We start from the raw sequence: 16,998 nt of genomic DNA, 5'->3' as shown, positions 1-16,998 counted from the left end.
CAAACTTGAAAAGAAGAAATCTACTTGGGCCTGTTATTCATTATGCAGTAGTGGAGAGACTCTCCTCTTGGCTACTCTCATAGCACACACAGAGGCTGTCAGAATATTCTTCTCAGATTTTAAACTGGAGAGTTGGTTGTTTTAAGACATCAGTTAAATAATCCAGAAGCCTACAGGGAACAAGGAAGATGCTGTGATAGGATTCACTGCCAGCAGGGGAGTTTCACCTCTGCATAATTTCTTCTTTGTGTCTGGTAAAGCTTCTAAAGCTGTGGAGCCAATTTTCTTACGTCCGGTTTTCAATTTGGCCTGGTCATCACCCTAAGTACATGATGTGACTGTCCAACTTCCTAGCTGGTATAGAGCTTCTCCCTGCCACCCCACTCACTGGGTTTCGATTTAGAAGAGCCACATGTGAGCTTGCCCTTGGACTCCCCAGAGGATTGATTTCAAATGCTGTCAACCCAAAACAAAAAAAGTGGTTCCATATGGAACGACTCCTGACTATTCCAGGGCTCCCACTCACTTCTAAAGAGTACAGGACTCCCCCAGAATCTCCAATTTCATCTATTCCCTTGCTACGCTGCTGTCTAAAGAAGGTGAGCTAGATTTCAACTCTCAGTATCATCTACATTATAGTCCTAACTGCCCTGCAGATGATTTTTAAAAATGTCAAAGTGTGTGTTGTGTTCCTGACACCTTTCTCCAGTCTGCAGTTCTAAAGCAGCATTTCAGATAGGATATACTATTGGAAAAAGGGAGTTAGATCCTCGTGTTCAACTGTCATCTTACACAGAAATCCTACCCAATCTAAGTCTGATTTTTACTAAGAAAGGAAATAATTTTCTTTACAGAGATACACCTCGCTCAAAATCCTATTTGGAGTTGGGAATCCACAGATCACTCTCTCAAAAAATTTGCTCTAGCAATTTAGTTAACTTCTCCTTGCCTTGCAAATAGGATTTCTAGCCAAGTGAACCTCAGTAAAAAAAAAAAAAAAAAAAAAAAAAAGTGCTTCCTTTCTTAATAAAAAACCAAGATTGGATGAGTGCCGACAACTTCCTTCTACCACCCATACACACACACCCACCTTCTCCCATAGCACGGCTATGTGCTCCTGCTCCCTCCTGTATTTATCTCAAAATTTGGGCAGAGAAAATTATGTTATTACTTTTTTCTAAATACAATCAAGGACTTCCAGTTAGATTCAACAACTATAAACTGGGAGCCTGACAGGTTCATAGCACTCTGCTAAGCACTAACTCTTAGCCTTCCGGGCTTCTCCACCAACCCATCAGGGACACAGATAAATAAGACACAGACTCTCTGTGCTCCCACAGCATCCTGTACATATCACTAAAACAATACCTGTGACATATAATAAAATCTTCTGGTTTTTTCTTCCTACTAGACCATAAGCCTTTAGAAAACAGATCACCACTCAGTCATCATTGCATCCCCGGCACCTATTACACTTCCTGGTAAAAGGGAGGTTTTACAAAACATGTTAGTCGAACAAAACAGAAACCAGTTCCAGCTCCTGCCCTTGAGGAGAAAGAGGTTCCCTGGCTTAGCTGTATATTAGTGCTCTTGTTGTGACCACCTTTCCATCTCAGGGAATCCAGCATGCACACAGATGCTTTGGGATCTATCTTCCCAACTGAATGCACAACACAGACAGTGTTCTGGCAAACCTTCTCCCAGGACAATATGGAGTTGTAGCTCAGCAGAATAAGCCATCTCTAGTTGTTCTTCCCAAATTCTTCAGAGCCACAGTCCTCACAGGACAGAAAGGTAGGTGGGAGTATGGCCTTGGTGACCTTGAGACTAGGATACCACTCTGACTCCCACAATCCACCAGCTGACATAAATACCTGGTCTCTTGGCCTGGCAACTAGAACTTAGCCTCAGGATTCCAGCCAGTCTGCCCGTGCCTGGGCCCCGCCCCCGCCTGGGCCCCGCCCCCGCCCCCAGCACACACAGAGCAGACTGGTCAGACTGGTATTTCTGGGGCCACTAGAGGTGTGGCCTCCAACTGTGCAGCCCTACCTGAGAATGATCCGAAGGTACTCCATGCCCTCTGCCTCCTCACACTTGATGGACAGGAGCAAGTTCCCCAAACTGCTGCCAGTACAGTAAAAGTTTAGGTGATCCTAGAAACAGAAATCAGGTATTAACAGGGAGGAGGGGACCTTCCAAATCATTTGCTCGCCCGCAAATCACTTCCTTCCCCAGGAGCAAGAAGCCCCACATAAAGGAGGAGGAAAGGTAAGGATGCTACTACTGCTGTAGCTACTGTTGATGATGAGAAGGAGGATGTAGGAGGAGGAGGGGAAAGAGCAAGATCACAGGAATAGACTCCAATGGCCCAGTCATTGGGATGTGCCAGGCAATGGACTAAGACTTAACACACAGACTCCTTCACTCTTTACACAATTTTATGGAGGAGATGACATCATCACCCCCATTTCACAGGTAAGTGAACTGATGTCCAGGGAGATTAAGTAAACTGCCCAAGGTTACACAACTAGTGACAGATCCAACATTCAAGCCTACCTTGAATGGTGAGGTTCAAGTTCTCCCCCAAAGAGCCCCCACATCTAGCTCCTTGCTCCCTGGGGACAGCCCTTGCTGATTCACACTATGTGAGGAAATAAAGCTAGAAGGCCCCTTGATTCCCCCACCCAGGGGGAGGTATGGTCTCTCTCAGGCTCAGGAGCCCCCACCCAGACCTGCCATATGGGGGGGGGGGGCTGGAATCTGCATTTGAACAAGTTAGGATGGGAGGGGGGAGGTTCTGATGCAGTTCCTCCCTATGAGACTCCGCAAACTGCCTTAGGCTAGAGACTTCTGGAACCTACCCTTGCGACTTCCAAACCAAGCAAGTCTGAAGAACAGAATATATTTAAAGAAATGTAACTTTGTCACTTTTAAGCAATCAGAGGCTCATAGCACATCATCTGGTACAAGTGCCCTGGGGACCTGCTGGTGTGAGGACAGGAGAGATTTGACTACTTAGATGGAGACAAAGACTTCCAAGGTGTTAGAACATATTTTTCTCCTTTTACCCACCTTCACCCCCAACAATACCCATCCCATTACCTCTGAGAACATCTGCTAGGGGTGGTGCCCCCAAGGACCCATCACACCAAGCCTTCCTGACTTCCGCAACTCCCCCAAAAGCAGAGCTAGTAGACTTCCCCACCCAGGACAGCAAGCCCTAGGGAGGGGGCAGGCCCGGGAAGGAAAAGAAATGGAGACAGGGGTGCTGGAGGAAGCCGGGGCAGGTGCGTGTCTCTGTCCGGCCCACAGCTGCTTTCATGCTGGACCCTCAGCCTCACCTTCCCTAGGAAGTGCCTGCGGTAGGCCCTGGCTTCACTCTTGCACTCGAGCTTATAGCCAAATGTGCTGGGGCTGAGGCTGTCTTCTTCTTCTTCCTCACAGATGCTGCTACCAAGGGAGGTCGGTGTCCCCACATTCTCCGGGTCCTCAATCCAATAGCCCCCAAACTGAGGCAGGACAATCAGGGGATACGGGCCTCCTTTCTCCACAACCTAGAGGCAGAGAGAAGGTCTTGCAGTGCGGCCAGCCCTGGCTCTACAGGGAAAGGGGAAGGCAGGGGTGCCGGTGGTGGTATCCCCCACCTCTGAACTGCTCCAAGGTAGAGACTGCTGTATTTGAGGCCAAATACCATAACACAAACTTAAGCCCAACAACATCTTCCAGCTTCACCAACCCTGGAGCAACCAGAATTGCAAGGCTTTGATCAGCACCCCAGTCTAAACATGGCAAAACTGAGGCCACAATGGTAAAAAAAAAAAAAAAATCCCAGGCCTGCGGTTCTCCCCACGTGGTGTAGAGCAGGGGCCATCAACCTATCAGCTCCTCCAGCCCGACCCCAGACACGAGACTCAGAGCAGACTGCGGTACGGTCAGGGGGCTCCTACCTCATCAATGCTGGGATACGGGATATAGTCGTCCTGCAAGACAAACCAGACAAGACTACCATTAGGCCCGGCAGCACCCATGAGGTGTGATGGTTGCTTCCATTCCCCTCTCCCAGGTCGGGGAGGCTGGGGGGCCTGACAGGCTGCACCCGAGCTTTGAGGGCATCAAAGAGAAGGACATCAGATGAAGAACAGCAGAGAGGCAGCTCTGGAATCTGGCTTCCCTTCAGTGCTTCCTCAAACTGACAGAACAAGAACACAACCTGGCTCCTGGTACAAAGGCTCTGAACTTCAGGCCTTTAATGGCATTAGCTTCACCCCTTGGGAAGCTGTAACAGGAAGACGACCCCTGATCCCACCCAGTCGGGCCTTCAGGCAAGGGAGCTGACTGACCTCCAAGTAATGAGCTATACCCCTGGGCCTTGGGAAAGGAAACTGAAGCAGAGAGCTGAGGATCACTGGAGCCCGGAGCCTAATTCCTCTAAATGCTGTGTGCGGTTCATTTGCAGAAGCAGATACAGAAGAGCTAGACCAAGCCAGGAGCCTTAGGTCTCACCCGAGGCTTCCACCCCAGCCCACACTCAGGCTGCCCTAAGGCATCAAGCCAGGGCCCTCTTACTGCCCACCAGGTACCAGTCAACACAGGCACATCCACTTAAGTAGCTCCTGGTGAAGGGTAGATCGAAGACAGCAGACCCCAGCACACCGGCCGTCCCCCCCGTCGGGCCCACTGGGCTGCACCTCACCCACACACCCCACCTTGTTCTTCTGGGGTCCTGGCTTTTGCTCTTCAAGCTTGATTCCCTGCAGAAACAAGGAAAAGAGGATTCGTGGAAAAGAAAAGGTCATAAAATAGAGGCCAAATGGAGGGTTCCCTTGGTATTCTCAAGCACCTGCCTTCACAGGGTTGGTAAGAACAGCAACAGCTAATGGGTGCTGGGTCCTTACACATCACACACCTTGTCACACTCGGTCCTCAGCTCCAAGTAAGGCAAGAGGACAGGCAGACAAGAGCACAGACTTGAGCCAGATCCCCAGGGTTCAAATCTCCACACTGCCACTTAGGACCCTGGGCAAGTCACAAAACCTCTGTGGCTCACTGTTCCCATCTGTAAAAGGGGAACAGTAACAGCAGCTACTATCCTGGTAAAGGTTAAATGCTGATGATATGTTAAGCCTTTGAAAGAGGGGCTAGTTTTGCCATAGGTCATTATTACCAAGAAGTATTACCAACCTGACACCGAAATCTCTCTGCCAGGCCCCAAGAACCAGTAGGTAAGGGGCAAGGATGGGAACACCTGAATGGTGTCAAACCCAGTACTGTGGACCTGGTGCCCCAGAGCTCCCCTCCCTCCTTGGGGCACAGACCCACAGGTGACAGGCAGGGAGTTTGGGGCTCATTCACTTCTGGGAAGCAGTTCCTTGTCCCATGGTCCTATGGTCAAGATCTGACTGGACTGGGTTTTTTCAAGAAGGGAGCACATGATTGAATAAATAACTAAATAGTCGTAGGAGATGGTAGGACAACTGGGAGATAAGACCATGCTATCATAACATAACACAACACATGAGGATTTAAGCTTCCTCAGCACCCTCCCACTGTGGTCTCCTAAGAAACCCTCAGCACCTTTATATCAAAGGAAACTGAGGCACAAGGAGCACAGCTAGAGTAGCAGGGCCAGATCTGAAGCCAGGCTGTCCATCCAAGTGCACGATCATATCCCACAGCCCTGAGTCCACAGCTCCTGCTCACTGGCTGGATTTAGACTCCAGCTTCTCCAGACTTCTTGGGGCTGAGTCACCCCACAGCACTGCTCAGGAGGGCGTGGGAGGACCCCTCCCACTGGACAGGTGCTCCTCTCCCCACACAGGAAGAAAACCACCTGGGTGGCCCTGTAGACCCTTGTCCAGGGAAGCAAACTGGGTGGGTGGGGAGGGGGGTGATGTCAGGAGTTTGTTTTGTTTGTCCTGCATTAGTCACCCCTGCCTGGGAACAGCCCCTGGGCAGGAAAGTAACCTCCTCCCCTTCTCTCCCCTCCTCTCCCTGAGGACAGAGCCTCCACCTAGCTCTGGGCCCTCTCCCCTCTGTGTGCCTGCCTTTGCAAAAGGCATGATCGTTATCCCCCCTCTTCCCTATCATGAAGAAATGGAGACTCAAAGAGGCAGAGCAACTGGACCAAGGACACTCATCTAGGCAGTATCAGGGGTAAAAATTTGAACCCAGGACCAAATGGGCCCAGTGCTTGTGTACTTAGTCCACATTGCTTCACAGGGATTGTGCCCTTCTTCCAGTTCCTCCACATTCAGGTGCTAGGTCAGGAACCCTGGATCTGAGGTTCAGGTCTCCATAGCTCAAAGAGTACACTGGGCACTGGACGGCTCTGAGACTCAGTGTCCGCAGCCAAAGCCTTGAGAAGGGGTGGCACCCATACCCCGGGACAGGATCTGGCCATACCATGCCACCTGCTTCGCTCCCACTATTGACCCATATGTGAGTTTTGTATAATCAGAGGAGCTGGAAACTGCAGGCCTCTTGGAGGCTGGGGCCTGGCATGGCACACAACAGGGACCTAAAGCCTGAGAAGTTTGATTCCAGCCCCTGACCATCTCAACTGAGATGGAATAGGTAGACCCTTGGACAGCTGCTGCCTCAAACACACAGAGGGAGCGTAAAAACCAGACCCCTGCCCTCAAGAGGGTCCCAATCTAGTTGAGAAGTCCAGCAGTCTGGAAACAGAAATGACAGACAGACAGGAGGCCAGTTAAGTGAGGCTGAATTCTGCACTCAGAGAGCCCTTTGTGGGGGAAGCAGAGGTCTCTAGCTGGGGGTGACCGGTGGATTATGGGAGCAAATAAAGAGAAGGCAGGGTGAGCCACATATCCCCTATCAGCTTCCCTAAGAGGTGGGATTTCATGAGCTCGGGGTGAGATTTGGAGCTCTACCCCAGGCAGTTGAGCACATAATTACACACTATCTCTCACTGCTCACCGTCAAAGTGCACGCCAATCCTGTTTCCACAACTTGACTAAGTTCCCTAAATATCATACTCTGCAGTCCCCATACTGCTGGGCACAGAAGAGAATCTTAATAACTTGTTCCTTGAGAGTTCAGGAGACCTGGCTTCCCTGCAAGCACCTCAGCAGCCCCACCTGTATCTCAGGACTGCAGGGGCACCCTATCTGCTTTTCCCCTAGAGTTTCCAGACCATGACCGCAGAATCTCCCTTCCTTGACAAGTCAGCAGCATCTACTTAGGGTATAAAGGACATGACATAAGTGCTTTAAGTAAGATCTCTGTACCTCAGTTTTCTCACCTATAAAGAGGGGACAATGATGATAATATAGCTGCTTCCGGTGGGCGTTACCAGAAAGAAATGAGCTAATACTCCTTAATGTCTGAGCTGAGTAAAGTGCTGAAAATACATGTGCTGTTGGGACACATATCAGTTAGGCATCCAACTCATGATCTCAGGGTGGTGGGATCGAGCCCTGCATTGGGCTCCACATTGGGCTCCACACTTAGTGCAGAGTCTGCTTGGGATTCTCTCTCTCCCTCTCCCTTTCCCTCTGCACCTCCCACCTCCTCCACTAGCACTCTCTAAATAAATAAATAAAATCTTTTAAAAAAAAGTACATGTGCTATTGTCAGCATCTTCCTTCCATCCTTTCTACCTGTATCAGTTAAGCCTTCTGGACTCCTCATATTCCCCAGGGCAGCAGTTCTTACCTGTAAGCCCTGGCCCCTTGGTGAAGAGCAATGAGAAAGGCCCCCCCAAATCCATTCTGAACACTGATTTTCGGCAGTGCCTAGCAAGTATTTACATATATTACCTCATTTCATCCAAACAACTATGTAAGTAGGTATTTTCATTATTATTTATGGGGGCTGTGGCATAACTCGTAATAATAAATATTGGGGGGCAGCCCTGGTGGCTCAGCAGTTTAGCGCCGCCTTCGGCCCAGGGTGTGATCCTGGGGGCCCGGGATTGAGTCCCACATCAGGCTCCCTGCATGGCCTGCTTCTCCCTCTGCCTGTGTCTCTGCCTCTCTCTCTGTATCTCTCGTGAATAAACAAATAAAATCTATAAATAAATAAACAAACAAACAAACAAATAAATAAATATTGGGGGTTTTACCCCATTCTTGGCACAGAACTTCTAAAACGTGTTGAACTTCCTAAGTAATGAGAGCAACAGGAGCATTTTGGAGCATCTTTTGTTATAACACTTCGTCTTTTGTCCTTGGTTCCTGAAGCAGCTCTAGAGCCATAGAAGTGAAAGCCATAAAGTTAATCATAAGTTTGTTAATAGATGACTCTGGGGACACTCCTAAGGATGGAGCTGGATGCCAGGGGAACCAACCACTATTAGAGGGTTCTGGGAGGGAGAGGGCTGGAGGGTAAATCTCCAAAGGACAATCGTTTAATCAACCTCGGCTCAGTTAAAACAAAACAAAACAAAATGATGGCTTCAGAGAGCTTCCAGGTTGGTGAGTACATGGCAGTGCTGGGGGAGTGATGCATCCAGAGGACGTGAAAGCTCTTCCCCACCTTCCCACATACCTTGCCCCCTGCAATTCTCCCATTTGTTTCTGAATTGTATCCCTCATAATAAACTGATAATCTAGTAAGTAAACTGTTCTGAGTTCTGTGAGCCCCTCTAGCAAATTAATGGACCCTGAGCAGGGGGTCCTGGGAACTTCCAATCTATACCTTGGTTAGAAGCACAGGTGACAGCATACTTGTGCCTGGCATCCTAAGTGGGTCGCAGGCAGTCTCATGGGGCAGAGCCCTTGCAATGCAGGATGTGACACTGTCTCTGGGTAGAGAGTGTCAGAATGGAGCTGAACTGTAGGACACCCAGCTGGTGTCACAGAATCGCTCAGTAGGAGAAAAACAACCACACATTTGGTGTTGGAGGGAGGTGAAAACAGTGCTGTGAAAGGATAGAAAACAGGAGCCAGAGGCTCAGAAAAGGGAAGGGACTCATGCAAGTGAGTGTCAGGTGCAGGGTTTGACCCCTCCCTCAGCTCTGTCTCCCAGACACAAGATGACCTCCTCTAGGAAAGGGCTTCCTTTTCCAGACTTTCTTTCCAGCCCACTGCAGGAACAATGGACCCTTTCAAGCCCTCCACACATCTGCTCTGCTGGAGGGGTTCTGCTTTCTGTCTTCTCCCCTTCTTCAGGCCAGGACCTCCACAAAGTCCTCAGTGCCACACAATATGGAATGGCCTAGGAGTCAGTCTGAGTCTTCTCTTCTCTGCCCTTCCCCCCAGGGTTCCCAAGCTCTGCCCAAGTTCTCTGCAGCAGGCCCCTCACCCTCGGCTCAGCTCCCCCACCACAGGGATGCTCACCTGCATTTTCTCCAGCATTTCGAAGAACTCCGCCGACTGAAAGACACAAAGAAGATGCATCAGCCAGGAGGTCTGTGAGAAAGTCTCCTCACCTATGGCCTGCAAGCCTAGCCCAGGACTTCCTCTGACGCAAGAGTCATTTGGATCAAGACAGAAGGGAATGAGGGGGGGACTTGACAGGATGAGCACTGGGTGTTACACTGTATGTTGGCAAATCGAACTCCAATTAAAAAAAAAAAAAAAAAAAATATATATATATATATATATATATATATATATATATATATATATATATATAAATAAAAAAGGGAATTTGATTTTGCCCTCGCAGGGCTGGAAGGTCAGAACACCCCACACAACAAAAGGAAAAACCAAGCACACCCAGGCTGGCAAACGGCTCTGGGGGGAGCGGCTGCCCAATCTCGGTCAAGAGAGAGGAGCCAAGTTCCCTAAAACACCTGTGGGCCCCAGGATTCAGCCTCCAGAAGGAGTCCTGTTCGGGATGTTTCTGGCCCAACAGCAAGGCCGAAGTGTCCAATACAAGTACTTTCCCAACTTTTGTGGCAACACAGTCCTCCTGTCTCCCATTTCTAGATGAAACTCCAACACATAAAATTTATGCAGTAAGAGCAGAGCCACTCTGGCCAGGGCAGCCATGGCAGCTTGAGCTCATGATGTGCCTGCCCCTGCCCCCCACCCCCTGTCCCCAAAGCAGCTCCTTGGGACCCTAGAGCTTGTAAGCAAAGCCTGAAAACCACTGAATTGGAGCCTCCAGGGACCTGGAGAGATTATTCAAAAAATCTCGAACTATGTAAGCCCAAACATTGAACCAGCTTTAGTGGCCCCCTTGGAAATTTCAGGTAAAGGCGACAAGGAGAAGGAGGAAGTGGAATGGAGGGGTGATGGGCTAGAAGCTCTACCCCTCCTCACAGAACACTCGCGGAGATCTCTCAGCAGTTTCCCCAGTTCCCCTTCCATAAAAATAGCTACGCTTTCTTATCAAAACATCACTGCCCACATCTGGGCCCTGACAAGGCATGACTTAATGAGCACCCAGAACACAGTCCTCAGAGGAACAGGAAAGGAAAGACAGCAGTGATAATGGAAAAACAAGGATGTCCTTGTCAATTTTTCATGCGGAGGTAGAGTGTGCCTCCCTTCCCCTGCAGGCACCAGTGAGCCAGAATTGCCGAGCCCCACCCCAGCCCTCAGCATTCCCAGAGAGAACCACCATGGAAGGTGGATTTTGTGGAGTCACCTGGCTTACAAGGAGCTCCCCCAGGCCACAGCTGGCCTGTCAGAGGCAACAGTCCCTGACCCACGAGCCATTCAGGTTCCAGGGTCTGGAAACCCCACATGTGAACATACAGTGTGGAAGACATGCTTCAGGCACCCACATCGAGCACCCCTGAGCAGAAGCAGCCATGAAACACATGACTCCCAAACCTATCCTTCCCACTGGCTCTGTGCATCTGTACCAACTCCAATCTCCGGGAAACCGAGATTCCTAAACAGCAAGAATTTACGCAAATCAATAAGGCTAGAGAGATGAGCAGGAAGAGGACAAACGGGCAGAAACAACCAACATTTACACGCACAGACGTCTGACCCAGGGATTCCTCTTCTAGGGATCTGTGCTATAAACACCCTTCCATGTGAGCACAAGGATGGATGTTCCCTGCAGCACTGTTTGGCTGCAATGAGCTATGTTCAAATAGTATGAGCAACTGTGTGCCAATAAATTAACTTGGATGACATGGACAACTCCTAGCAACACACAAACTACCAAAACTGGCCCTAAGAAAATGGAAAATCTAAAAAGACCTATAATAAAGAAACCGAAATAGTAATCAAAAAGCTACACAAAAAGCCCAGGTCCAGATGGCTTCAGCTGTGCATTCTGCCATTAAAAAGAATTAATACTAATTCCTCAGAAACTCTTAAAATAGGAGATGGGACACTTCCCAACTTATTCTAAGAGACTAGGATTACCCCGACAACAAACCCAAAGACATCGCAAGAAAACTACAGACCAGCCTATAAATATAAACACAAAAATTCTCAAAACTACTAGCAAACTGGGAACCCTGGGTGGCGCAGCGGTTTGGCGCCTGCCTTTGGCCCAGGGCGCGATCCTGGAGACCCGGGATCGAATCCCACGTTGGGCTCCCGGTGCATGGAGCCTGCTTCTCCCTCTGCCTATGTCTCTGCCTCTCTCTCTCTCTCTATCATAAATAAATAAAAATTAAAAATTAAAAAAAAAACTACTAGCAAACCAAATCCAGCAACTTATAAGAAGAATTATGTATCATGACCCAGTGGGATTTATTACAGTAGTATAAAGTTGGTTTAACATCCAAAAATCAATGCCTATAATATACCAGAGGAATAGAATAAAAACAAAAACCATGTACCAACTCAATAAAGGCATTTGACAAAATTCCAAAGCCTTTCTTGATTAAAAATTAGAAAAAAACAACGAACTAGATAGAAGGGAAGTTCCTCAACATGAAAAAAGGACAGCTACAAAAAAACCCACAGGTAAAAATATTCTTAGTAATGAAAAATAGAGCCACTTGGGTTGCTCAGTCAGTTAAGCATCTATCTTCGGCTCAGGTCATGACCTCAGCTCCTGGGAGCCCACATTGGGCCCTCTGCTCAATGGGGAGCCTGCTTCTCCCTCTCCCTCTGCCTGCCAGTCCCCCTGTTGTACTGCTGTATTTTCTGTCTCTCTCCCCCCCCCATAAATAAATAAATAATAAATAATGGAAAACTAGATACTTTGCCCATAAAACATGGAAAAAGACTAACCACTATCATCATTTCTATTTATCATTGTGCTGGATGTTCTAACCAGAACAGTTAGGGAAAAGAAAAATAAAAAGAAACTATAAATGGCACCCAAACTGGGAAGAAAGAAGTGAAACTATCTCTATTCACAGATTACAGGATCTTGTATATAGAAAATACTAAGGGGGGTGCCTGGGTAGCTCCGTTGGTTAAGTGTCTGACTCTTGATTTCAGCTCAGGTCATGATCTCAGGGTTGGGGGATCAAGTCCTGCATAGGGCTCCACACTCAGCACAGACTCTGCTTGGCATTCTTTCCCCTATCCACTGCCCCTCCCCTCATTTGCACTCTCTAGATAAATAAAATCTTTTTAAAAAATACTAAGGAATTCACTAAAAATAACTATTAAAACTAATAAATGAGTTCAGTAAGGACCCAAGACACATGATCAAAATACAAAAATAAATTGTATTGCTATGCACTATTTATGGACAATCAAAATAAAGAAAATAATTCCAATTACAATAGCATAGAAGAGACCAAAATAGTTAGATATAAATTTAACAAAAGAAATGAAAAACTTATACTCTGAAAAGCACAAAACATTGATGAAAGAAACTTTTAAAGCTCTAAATAAATGGAAAGAAATCCCATGATCACAACTGGAAGGTCAGTATGATTCAGATATCTATACCCTCCAAGCTGATCTACAGATTCAATGCAATCTCTTAACAAAATGTTAGCTGAATCCTTTGCAGAAATTAAAAAGTGATCCTAAAATTGACATGGAAACTCAAGAAGCCCAGAATAGCCAAAAGAACAAAGTCGGAATACTCACTTTCCAATTTCAAAACTTACTGCAAAGCAAAAATAATCAAGATAGTGTGGCACTGACACAAGGACAGACCCATAGATCAATGGAATAAAAATGAGAGTCCAGAAATAAACCCACTTATCTATGGCAACTGGTTTTTTAACAAGGGTGCCAAGACTAATTAATGAGGTCTTTACAACAAATTGTGCTGGGTAAACTGGATAGCCACATGCAAAAGAATGAGGTTGGACCCTTATACTATACAATATACAAAAATTATCTGAAAAGGAATCAACAACCTAAATATAAGAGCTAAAATTACAAAACTCTTAGAAGAAAACATAGGAGTCTTTGTGACATTGTATTTGGCAACAGATGCTTAGATAGGACACTCAAAGCATAAACAACAACAACAAAAAACAATAAATTAGACCTCAAAATTAAAAACTTTTGTGCTTCAATGGACACTATCAAGTAACTGAAAAGACCACCTCACAGAATAGGAGAAATATTTGCAAATTATATATAAGGGACTTGTATCTAGAATAAAGAATTCTTACAACTCAGTAATAAAAAGATAAAATTTTTAAGATTTATTTATTTGAGAGAAGAGAGAGTGAACGAGTGGGGGGAGGGGCAGAGGAAGAGGGAGAGGGAAAGCGGACTCTATGCCGAGCAGGGAACCCAACACAGGGTTCTAGATCAAGACCTGAGTGGAAATCAAGAATCGGAGACTTACCAACTGAGATATCCAGGTGCCCCAATAAGAAGATAATTTTAAAATGAGCAAAGGATTTGAAAGGCATTTTTCCAAAGAAGATACACAAATGAACAATAAGCACATGCAGAGATGCTCCACATTATTAGTCATTGGGAAATGTCAATCAAAACCTCAATGAGAAATACTTTCCACCCATGAGAATGGCTATAACCAAAAGAAATAAGAGCAAGTGCTGGAGAGAATATGGAGAAATTGGAGCCCTCACATACCACTAGTGAGAACACAAAATGGTACAGCCACTGTGGAAATAAGTTTGGCAGTTCTTCAAAAAGTTCACCACAGAGTTACCATTTGACCCAGCAATTCCACTCCAAGGTATATAACCGAAGAGAAATGAAAACATGCCCACAAAAAAACTTCCACACCAATATTCACAGCAATATTTATAACATTCAAAAGGCAGAAACAACCTAAACATCCATCAACTCATGAACAAATTATGGCATATCCACACAATGGAACAGTATTCAGCCACAAAAAAGGATGAAGTATTCATTTCATGGTACATACTACATGGATAAATCTTAAAAACATTATGCTAAGTGCGAGAAGCCCAAAATACAAAAGGCCACATATTGTGATTCCATCTACATGAAACGTCCAAAAAAGGCAAATATACATAGATAGAAAGTAGATCTAAAGGAAATGGGAGATTTGGAGGATGATGGCTAAAGGGTAGCAGGTTTCTTTTTTGTAATTTATTTATTTTATTCTATTTCTTTAATACCAGTATAGTTAATATACAATGTTATATTAGTTTCAGGTGTACCAAGGTTTCCTTCTGAGGTGATGAAAATGTTCTAAATTCAATTGTTGTGATGCTTGTACAATTCTGTGAATATACAAAAAACCACTGAATTATCTGCTTTAAATTGATGACCTTGTTACATAAATTATATCTCAATAATGCTGTTTCAAACAAACTATGCAGCCATTCAAAAAAAAAAAGCAACAGAGTTACTGCTTATGTGAAATACTCTTTCAAGATACATTAAGTGTGGAGAGGTAGGCAGGGAGCAAATTGGAGAATAATAGAATATGATCCCATTTTTACAAAAACAAAACCAAAGGTTGCCTATATATATATAAATTCCTAGAAAATAATATGAAAGAATTTGCCCCACTGTCAAAAAGCAATTATATTGAGAAGAGGGAGTGGGAGTAGTCAAGGGGGTTTTTGCTTTACATACAGCCTACTTCACAAGCATGCAGACCTACATGACTTGAATAATTAAAATTTCAAATAAATACATTTTGTAAGGAAAACAAAAAAATGTGCAAAAGATGTGAACAATTTGCTAAAGGAGAAAAATAAAATGAACAGAAAACACATGGCACATGCCCAACCTCCCTAGTTATTAAAAAAATTAAAATAAGATACATCTTTCATCTGTTAGATTGGCCAAGAGTAAAAAAGAAAACCCAAGGTTGGCAAGGTTATGGTATTAGGGATACAGGGACTGTAGGTAAGCATACTCCTGGTATAATCTTTCTGAAGGGCAATTTGGTGCTCTGCGTCCAAAGCTTTTAAAATGTTCACGTATTTTGGTATAAAAACCCACCCTAGGAAATTTACCCTAACACAATATTTGGGCAACTATACAATGGTATTTGTTGAGATATTGTTTAAAGGCAAAAAAAGGAGAAACATCCAGGGGCCCCTGAGGGACTCAGCTGGTTGCCTTCTGCTCAGCAGGGAGTCTGCTTCTCCCTTGCCCTCTGCCCCTCCCCCCAGTTCATGAGCATACAAGTGCACGTGGACGCTCATGCTCTCTCTCTCATCAAATAAATAAATAAAATCTTTAAGGGAAAAAAAAAGTAGAAACAACCAAATTACCTGGCAGTGAGGCAAAGAGTAAATAATACATAAGATTATGCCCCTACGAATATGAATAATAGTGAAAGGGAATATAAAGGAAGGGAGAAGAAATGTTGGGAAATATCAGAAAGGGAGACAGAACATAAAGACTCCTAACTTGGGGAAACGAACTAGGGGTGGTGGAAGGGGAGGAGGGCGGGTGTTGGAGGGGAATGGGTGACGGGCACTGAGGTGGACACTTGACGGGATGAGCACTGGGTGTTTTTCTGTATGTTGGTAAATTGAACACCAATAAAAATTAATTAAAAAAAAAAAAAAGATTATGCCCCTACAATAAAATGAGGAGACCTATGCTAATTATGCAAAACAAAGATTCACAAGGCACTGACCACTAAGTGAGAAAAATGGAGTTTAGGTGATCCTGGTTTGTTTGTTTGTTTTTCCAATTATGTATAAAAATTGTGTTTGTGTATCTCCTATGTGATATGTACAGATATAGAATATATATATAGCTGTACATAGGTATGGATACAGAAATATAGATCTGCATGTATGTATACATATCACTCATCCGGAAAAAAAAATAACTTGAAGGATAAATGCCAAAATAAGTTATAGGTTAAGGATAATTTTTGTTTCCTTTTTGCTTTTCAGTATTTTTTACATTTTCTGTAACAACTGTAAATTATTTTTTGGAGTAATTAGTTACCCAGCTATAGTTTTTAAGACTTCAACACATAAATGAAAGCTCTGGAACTCCTTTCTTTGCTTCTCTCAACTCCTGCTTCAGGCCCTTCCCCCCATCTTCATTACAGGATGCCCAGGCATACAAGTACAGAAAGCCTCTAGATTCAGGCCAATTCATTTCCAGGTCTAGCCTCAGCTCTGTGTATTATAGGCTGAGGCTTCCCTGAGTCACCCCCATACCTAGCTTACTCTTTGTTATCCATGCAAACTGTCAATCAGAAAAATCTTCTGTATGAAAAAAAATCTGTGTGTTCTTAGACAATGCCCTTGTACTGTTTAATCAGTTAACCCCAAATGATTAAGCACCTACAAGGCATGGACTAGACACTGGAAGTACTAGGCAAGGACCCAGTTTCCAGGGTACTTGATCTTAATGAGGAAACAAAGGTGTCCAGGGTTCTGTTACAGATGACCAGCACCACAGTGGTTCAGAGGAGGCATGATGCACTTCTGGCTGGAACTAAAGTATGTTAGTTCTTCTCTATTGCTGTGTAACAAATGACTCCAAAACTCAGTGACAAAATTTCTTTGGTTCAGGAATTGAGAAGTAGCTTAGTCGGATGGTTCTAACTCAGAGTTTCTCAGGTGGTTGCTGTCAGGATATGAGCAAGGGCTGCACCATCTGAAGACTTAATTGGGGCTGGGGCATCTGCTTCTAACAAGGGACACTAACTCACAAGGCCCCCATTCCTCATCACATGGTCCACAGTCTGCTCGAATATCCTCAAAATACTGCAGGTAACCCCCCA

At 45.4% G+C, this 16,998-nt stretch overlaps 1 protein-coding gene across 21 annotated transcripts in view; it reads right to left on the bottom strand.

Moving 5' to 3' along the window:
• Positions 1 to 16,998, bottom strand: part of RAP1GAP2 (RAP1 GTPase activating protein 2) — a 229,796-nt gene that overhangs the window by 48,163 nt on the left and 164,635 nt on the right. For all 21 annotated transcript variants that reach the window (XR_011999763.1, XR_011999759.1, XR_011999762.1 and 18 more), the window contains 5 exons: positions 9,300 to 9,335; positions 4,707 to 4,751; positions 3,948 to 3,980; positions 3,342 to 3,554; positions 2,050 to 2,153 (listed from right to left, as the gene is read on the bottom strand). Coding sequence is in view for 13 of the 21 variants with exons in the window: in XM_072747957.1 (XP_072604058.1) it covers positions 2,050 to 2,153; positions 3,342 to 3,554; positions 3,948 to 3,980; positions 4,707 to 4,751; positions 9,300 to 9,335 (431 nt within the window). In the remaining 8 variants the exon portion in view is untranslated. The remainder of the gene's footprint in view (positions 1 to 2,049; positions 2,154 to 3,341; positions 3,555 to 3,947; positions 3,981 to 4,706; positions 4,752 to 9,299; positions 9,336 to 16,998) is intronic.

Source organism: Vulpes vulpes, chromosome 2, assembly GCF_048418805.1.
Source record: "Vulpes vulpes isolate BD-2025 chromosome 2, VulVul3, whole genome shotgun sequence".
In the NCBI taxonomy this organism is placed as follows: Eukaryota; Metazoa; Chordata; class Mammalia; order Carnivora; family Canidae; genus Vulpes; species Vulpes vulpes.
Note: the sequence above shows the minus strand (reverse complement) of the source record. Positions and strands in the feature narration are given on the sequence as shown.